The following is an 8616-nucleotide window of genomic DNA, read 5'->3' as shown; positions in this document are numbered from 1 at the left end:
AGCTTTTACAAAATGTGCTGCAAGATTCTATTCTATGATTGTTTATGGGAGCTTGCTGTGCACAAATTAGCTGCTACGTTTTCTGCATTACAACAGTGACTACACTTCAAAAGTACTTAATTGGTTGTAAAGCACTTTGGGACATTGAGGTTGTGAAGGGAGTCATATAAAACAAGAGTTGTTTCTTGCATATTAAGACTTGCATTTATATAGCACCTTTTATGATCTCAGACCATCCGAAAGCACTCGACAGCCAATTTTGAAGTATAGTCACTGTTGTAAAGGGAAATATTTAAAATGATATGCACGTTGCTTTATCTCTGCATAAGATCATCACTTTTTCACCATGGCAGAGGTCATTGCCCAAGATCGCATCAGGGAAAGAAAGTGTTTCAAGGCTATGGTCCGTAATGTAGGTGAAAAATGATTTGACCTTTCTTGCAACATTTTTTTCTTCTAAAAGGGTAATTTGCAAAAGCAGACATTTCCCATGAATTGAAACTTCAACCCTTACATATGACATAAATGGAATAGTGTGGCACAAAATTAACTTAGTACAGTAAAAAAAACATGCCCACTGTGTTCACTGTCAAACCATTACATTGGGCTATTAATCAAATTTATTTACAATTACGATAATTACACAAGCAAAAGAAATGCAGAAAGCTACCAATTGTCGAATTACTTAGAAAATAAAGATGGAGTCCATCCATAGGAGCTTAAATAAGTCCTCCTTGAGGTCCAATAATTGAACACATGTAGAGAAACTGTAATCTTCTGAGCACCACAGGACAACTAAAATAGATTCTGAACTTTGGCACTGAGCAACAGTTCAGACAGGACCTTATCACCAAAAAATTGGCTATCATGTTACAGGTGTTAATGTTAAGACATTAACTATCTTTCTTGCAAAGACGACACCTGTTGCAGGTTAGAGGTAATGACAGTTTTGAGTCAGTTATGCCTTGCATGTGCCATTTCACAGAGTGCAATATCCCACAACATGGGGTGCATGGAGGAAGCTTGCACATGTTTTGGAAAAGAGCTTTGTCTTGGCACAAATGCCACCCATGCCACTTATAAAAAAGATTTTCAATGCAGTAAGCCATGTGGCCCCTGCATACTACATCTTAAATGCACAAGTGTCAATGTTTATTCAAATAAGTCATTATTTGTTTTATTTTTTTTCTAACAATCAGCAATACATTGTGACAGTATTTTAACGTGAAGTATGTTAGCATACTACAAGCACTGACTTTATTTGGTCCTTCTGTAAAGTACCAAACAGTGCTGCTTTTTTTATAACATTGCATTTATTGCTGTTCAGGCTGGTAACGTTCTCACAGATCACGTTATTTACAACACTATGCTCTCACGCTTCTATTGTATCAGTAATATGCCACTTAACATGAGTCACATTGTCGTTTCCAAATGAAAACTGGCAATTGACTGATTATGATCCTCATTTATGCCTTCAAACTCAGATCTCCATTGATAAAGACAAGGCTGTAAAATATATAATCCTAAAATGAGCTTTTTAAATGTAAAAGTAATTTAAAAATGTATATAACAAAGAGGAATTAAATCTGTTTATTTGAGTTCTCAGCCTTTCAAATCCCAAATCACTGCTCAGAAGTGTCACGAATGCTCCAGAATATTTAAGTGGCTGACAATTAAGACCAGTTCGTGAACGTCACCTCTCGACACCTCCATCTGGTTAGCACACAAGTACTGGATTCAAGTTAAATACTCCAGGGGATTTTTTTGTTCACTTGTATAATACATCCAAATGAAGCCAAGCACATACTACTTAGCTTCATAATCCAAACTAAATATTCAATTTATTTCAACAACCAGTAACACGGCACCAGGCTGCAGTGTTTATTTAAATCGGAGTACTAGGCTGCCAGCTGTTGAAAAATAATTCTTCGGGGAAACTAAGAGCAGCAACTTGGTGCGTTGACTGGTATGTTGCAAAAAGCAGATTTTGTTATAGCATTTTTGCATTACCATATGTTAGTTAAGAAAAAAAAAAAGTTTTGAACCAAATTGATTCCTCACTTCTCCACATTTAGACCAGCAAGGCTAGTCTAGTTTATTTAGCTCTTTGAATTTCCTATTACCAGCACCCAGTTGCTACTAAAATCACAGCTTGTGGCAATTACAACAAAAACATGGAAGACGGTTAACTTTTATTACATTTTATCTTTGCTAATGTAAAGCAGTGAAAACTAAACCAAGGAAAGTACACATTTTCCACTTGGTGCTCTGCAGAATTTGGGTGCAATAAAAGAAGTGAAACTCAATGCATGTCATGATCTGGAGAAAAACTTGGGACACTGAACCCGTGGAAAAATCGCAGAGATAATGGCAACAGAATAAAGGGTAAAGTACACTCCCACACTTCAGTCTTGTGTTTTTTTTTAAGTAAATGCCACTCAAATATACAGCTGTAGTGAGCAGTAAGTTAAAGTCCACTGCTTGTCCTAGTTGCCAACTTGAGGAGGGCCTTCAGGGATGAGTGAGGTAAAGAAGGTAGTGATGAATGACCACGTGGATGCCATGAAACCAGGTGCCTCTGTCCCTGTTGTACTTTCCGTGGTATCGTCTCCACTATCGCCACTTTCACCGCTGTCGTCGTCTAGACCTTCATCCATTAGCCGCTCCTAGAAATACAAAATGCAGCCCATTGCAATCAGTGCAACTTTGTAAGTACACCATGAGTCAGCCTTGAGGTGCTCAATGGAGTGTCTGTACACCTCTTGTATCACCGCAGTAAGAACTGCTGTTACCAATGGGTTAACAGCACTAGTTTGTAGTGATTACAATATATTTTGTCAATCTGGATATCTACCTACACTTTAAAGTTTGTTTAATAGAATTAACCAAACTGGAGAGCATATTGACAGCCATGGAAGTACCATTGCAAGCCTTTTCCTACTTTAAATACTGGGACTAATCTCCACATCCATTCTGCAATTACTCCATGCCTCTCTCGAACTTGTAAACACAACTTATTATTTTTTTTATAAAACAGCCTGGTTTGGACGCCATAAATTCAGTTGTTTTCCCCCCTTCCAGCTTTTCTATCAAACTCAAAGACTGAGCCAGCTTCTCCTCTTCCCGTCTCTGTGCTGTGTGGTGGCATTTTTGATTTAGAGGACCAAGTCCAGATATTTTTTGTAGAACGACTGCTGAAGAAGTTTGCATTTTTAATGAATTTTTAAATCATTGCATTGTGGGAAAGACCTCACCATTAAGAAGCTCAAATAGCATTTCCGCTTATCAATGTGGTTAAAACGATCTGAGGGGAACAAGTTAGAGTGAAGGTCTAAATCACGTGAGGGAGACTTTTGTGTAATATGGCCAGGCAAAGCTTATGGACCCATCTGTCCTGTAGAACTCTGGTTTAAACCTGGAGAGAATGCTGTCTGTAATCTTTGGCAAGTGTTGGTGTGGCTGTACACAAACCTGAACACATTATTGCGGGCAAGAGTTCTACTCCTGCTCCTATTTCTTATAGTTCACCAGCACCTTGCTCTGGCTCTGCAAACCCTTTCCACCATCTACAAAGTACAAGTCAAGAGTAATGGAATATTCTCCACTTGCTTGGATGACTGCAGCTCCAACAACCAAAGAAGCTCAACACCATCCAGGACAACGCAGCCCCCCTTGATCAGCACCCCATCTGCCACCTTAAACATTCACTCCCTCCATCACCGGCGCACCCTGGCTGCAGTGTGTACGATCTACAAGATGCACTGCAGCAACTTGCCAATGCTTCTTCGACAGCATCTTGCAAACCCGCTGCCTCGACCACCTTGGAGGACAAGGGCAGCAAGTGCATGGGAGCACCAATACCTCCAGTACACCCCTCCCCTCCAAGTCACACAGCGTCCAGACTTGGAAATATATCGCTGTTCCTTCATCGTTGCTGGATCAAATCCTGGAACTCCCTCGCTAACAGCACTGTGGGAGTACCTTCACCACACGGACAGCCACAGTTCACCACCATCTTCTCAAGGGCAATTAGGGATGGACAATAAATGCTGGCCTAGCCTGTGACGCCTACATCCCATGATTACATTTTTTTTTTTTAAACAGTGCTCATGATACTTACAAACTAGCCCTCAGTTCGCAGAGTGAAATAGATAGTAAAATGGTGAACTGTGTACACTGTAAATGACTAGAAATGTTTGGGACTCAATCAGATCGCTGCACTGAGACACAAGACAGCACATCTGGAACGAGTTCAAACTCACCATTTCATGCACTTCGATGGCATTGTCCTCCTGTCCTTCCTGGTTGAACTCCACTGGTTGATTTGCTGGCTGGCGATTCTGTGCATCTTGCCTGAAAGGGAACCATCCAGCTTGATGCCTAGGAATTTTCAATGAGCACAACTGGTATCAGTAGCCAAAGTTCACAGTTTACACTAAGCTACAGTAAGCCACACATTTTTAAAAAGCAAATGAAGAATGGATCGAGGGAATTTCCTGCTACTGAAATAGTTAAAGTGCCTTTATTTTTTTTTACATAATTGGTAGCTATTTGTTGCAACCAACACTCAAATCTGTCAATGCTCTGACTGTTTAAGTTGTTGATGGCTTACGAACTTGATATGGGTACCTCAAAAAGGAAATAAAATACTATGCGAATCCTTGCACAACAGTGCGCGTGGTGAAACTGTTCTGACACGGTATGTGCCTGGAGCAGCAGATAACACCTCCTTCCCCATCATAAACACATTAAATGCCTCCAGCAAAGAACATTCAATTGGTATCTGGATCGGATCACCAGTTCTCAACCAGGCAAGTAACTGGCCCATTTTGGGGGAAAAGGGGGAAGTTTTAAAAAAAAAAAAGTACAATTGACGTGACTAAAACTGCAGAATACTGGACTTAAATAACCTGTTCTAAACATAGCATACAAGTTTTGCTATTAAATCTGTAGCATTCACAATTAGAATTTGTTCCAATGTTTTTTCTCTTCATCTCTCACTGCGATTACCCAGGATCCTCTCGCAAGAGGGAGTCAGCAGTGCTCTTAATGCATTCTAAAATGTGCACGCAGCAGGACAAGCTAGATTAATTTCCTTTCACTGTAAAGGAGGTGCAAAGAACATCCTTTATTGTGACACAAAACTCAGATGCGACAATGGACTCAAAGTTGCTTTCACAACTCAGTCACAGCACTATAACGTACAGAGTGCTTTGGTGTGTTGGCTTTCACACCATCAAAACCATTGCTGAAGGTGGTACACCAGGAATAGGGATACGTCCAATTCATTCCACAAGTGAAGAAAGCTTCCATTGATTCACGTGAGTTTAAAGACATCATCAAAACCATTGCTGAAGGTGGTACACCAGGAATAGGGATATGTCCAATTCATTCCACAAGTGAAGAAAGCTTCCATTGATTCACGTGAGTTTAAAGATCTTCCTCACTCACTGAATAATATTGGTACTTTGCTACCCAGTTATGCATCAAAACAAATCTGGAGCCTATTATAAAATAGTTAGATGTTACCTACCAGAGGTATGGACTTCAAACTTTGGGTGTAGTTCAACTTCCACACATCAAAAGGACATGATTCAAAAGGTTTTTTTTGGGGGGGAAAAAAGAGGGGACAACAATGCAACCCTGAAATTTACCACATTTACTGTTTTTATTCAAAGTGAAAGTGTACATTAGTTCTTTGAGAGGCAACAGCATAGAAACCGATAAAAGTGAACTTGAACACGTGCCAATAAGTTCCAAGTGAAGGGAGACTTGAAAAGAAAAAAGGGAAACCAAGGACAGATAGGGTAATAATTTGGGAGCTGGGGGCTAAACAGCATACAAAGAATGAAGACCTATCATATAATCGCTCCTTAAAACATTCACTCCTCCACCACCAGCACACTGTGGCTGCAGTGTGCACCATCTATAAGAAACTCGCCAAGGCTTCTTCGATATCACCTCCCAAACGCATGACCTCTACCACCTAGAAGGACAAGGGCAGCAGGTGCATGGGAATACCATAATTTCCAGGTTTCCCTGCAAGTCTCTCACCATCCTGACTTGGAAATATATTGCTGTTCCTTCATCATCTCTGGGTCAAAATCCTGGAACTCCCTCCTCAACAGCAATATGGGAGTATCTTCACCTCACGGACTGCAGTGGTTCAAGGTGTTGGCTCATCACTACCTTCTCAAGGGCAACTAGGGATAGGCAATACATGCTGGTCTTTCCAGCAATACCAACTCGTGAATGGAAAAAAAAGTTGTCACTCAGATTTCAGAGAAGTGTTAAAGTGGAATATCTACAGAACTTCTTGTTCCAATTGCTTAATTATGCCTGGTAGGAAGACATATCGCAGGCAGTTTCTAATTTATTTAACCACAATGTGATAAATGAGTTGCTTCAAAACAATACAGAGTCCAAGAAGAAATCTTATAAATTAATGTTGAAGCACCAGAGTTCATTGGCTTTGATTGTGAAATGAAGATGATGATATTTTTTCGGAACAGATACAAATTACTTCATATGCTGGATTGTGGAGAAAAACCAACTGTACATTGGCCCATGATGTATTAAATGAGTTTCAATTTTCTACACTGGATCATGATTGAATAAAGTGGGAGAGTAAACTTATAGGCAGCTTTACAATTTCACTGGGCTCGTGTCTCACTGCAGTCAACATAGGTTCTGTACATGGGCAAAGCCTGGTTTTTGAAAATAACACAAACCAACTATGTGCATCAAACCTTTCACATTCAATGAGCGCTTTTCAAAAGTGTCAGACATGTCTCGTTCATCAAAACTGCTTTGGTGCCAAAAAGAATGAGAGCTATTGCAATAACAATCATAAAAATTGACCAGAAAGGGAAGCTACATGATATAAAAATTAATCCATTAAAAGAAGGCCTTAGCAGAACCTCATTCACATCACAAGAAGTTGCAGATTGAGTTGTGAAATTTAGCCATGTGGGGTCACTGGCATCTAAGCAATTCACAAAAATGTATCAGTGAAGGACTGCAGGAGCAGAAAGTATATGTCCTGATAATAAACAAACCATTCTATTGAATGCCTATCTATCAAGAAATACAAGTGCTCGAGACGAAAAGAGCTGTAACAATCTGTATCTGAATGGCCCAAGATGATGCTGAAACTGCCTCCTTTGGTTCTTGCTGAGACGAGACATTTAACACTGCACTATCAGCCATTTTCATTCATGGTGCACATAGGCTTTGCAATCATCTAGGAACAGCTTCAAAGAATGCCATTGTACAACATTATAATTGGTGAGGCTATCTACAAACAATGTGAAAATTCCAGAGTATCAGCATATTCTGATAGCAGACTATCTATCCCCATTGTACAAGGCACAGTTGTGTCTGACTTATAATCTTGCTGCAGCATTTGTGTTCAAACAGAAAATGAATGAGCTCACCCTTGCTCCTTTTGTGACACAGGAACTGGGGGAGGCCACTCATCCCCTCAAATCCATTCAGCCATTCAATTAGATCATGGCTGATATGAACAACTCCATTTACCCACCTTTGCTCCATAAACTTGATACTCTTACTCAAAAAACATTTATTCATCACATTCTTGAAAATTTCAATTCACTCCCAGCATCCACAGCATTTGGAGGGGGGAAAAGAAAGAGTTACAGCTTTTTACTACCCTTTGCGTGGGAGTGTCGTTGAGTACGAGGAGGAGGATTGGGGACGTTGGGGTTACTGCTTGTAAGGCAGTAGCGATGAGAGCCTCAATAATAAAAACATTTAAGAAAATATCCTTTACCCCTCTGTTCGTGCAAACTACCATCCCCAACTCCCCTTTCCTCTCAAGTCCTCTAATGTATTGTAACTCCATTTGAACACCTCCAAACAGGTTTGCTCCCCTCCTGCAGTACTGAAGGAACAACCCTAACTAAACAATGTTCTGATTGTGGTGCATTATCACCTCATCCTCCTTGACCTTTCTGCATCCTTTGATGTGGTCGACCACACCATTCTCCTCCAATGTCTCTCCTCTCTTTTCTTGCTCAGAACTGGTTTGGCTCCACTTTTAATTATTCGTTCATAGCCAAAGGTTCCCTACCATTGGCTTCTCTTCCCACATCGGCACTGTCACCTCAGTCTCTCAAATATCGATCCTTGGCCCCTTCCTCTATATGATCTATATGCTGCTCCTTGACAATATCATCTGAAAGCACTGGGTCAAACATAGGCTGATAACACTGAGCTTCCCCCTCTTCAACACCATCAGATCTCTTCCACTGCCTCTGTACTGTCAGACTGCTGACCAGATATCCAATCTTGGATGAGCTGCCATTTCCTCCAGCTAAATACTGGGAAGACTGAAACCATCGTATTTAGCCGCCACCACAAACTCTGACTCCTTGCCATCGACAGTCTCAAACTCAACCAGTCTGTTCACAACCTCGGTTCCTGTCAAATCATATAGATTACCTAAAACCGCTCACCTCTAACTATACCTCAGCTGAAATCCTCATTACCCTCATTACCTCCAGACTCAACTATTGCAATGCTTTCCTGGCTGGCCTCCCATCCTCCACCCTCCATAAAAACTTCATCTCATCCAAAACACTGCTTGCCCACATC

At 40.6% G+C, this 8616-nt stretch overlaps 1 protein-coding gene across 1 annotated transcript in view; it reads right to left on the bottom strand.

Moving 5' to 3' along the window:
- Positions 1-582: 582 nt before the first annotated feature.
- herpud2 (HERPUD family member 2) overlaps positions 583-8616 on the bottom strand; it is a 68829-nt gene continuing 60795 nt past the window's right edge. The window contains exons 7-8 of the mRNA XM_070889129.1: positions 4263-4380; positions 583-2666 (exon numbers count right to left, since the gene is read on the bottom strand). Coding sequence (XP_070745230.1) covers positions 2487-2666; positions 4263-4380 — 298 coding nt within the window. The 3' untranslated portion in view covers positions 583-2486. The remainder of the gene's footprint in view (positions 2667-4262; positions 4381-8616) is intronic.

The sequence above is a fragment of the Pristiophorus japonicus genome, chromosome 1 (genome assembly GCF_044704955.1).
Source record: "Pristiophorus japonicus isolate sPriJap1 chromosome 1, sPriJap1.hap1, whole genome shotgun sequence".
NCBI classification, from domain to species: domain Eukaryota; kingdom Metazoa; phylum Chordata; class Chondrichthyes; family Pristiophoridae; genus Pristiophorus; species Pristiophorus japonicus.
Note: the sequence above shows the minus strand (reverse complement) of the source record. Positions and strands in the feature narration are given on the sequence as shown.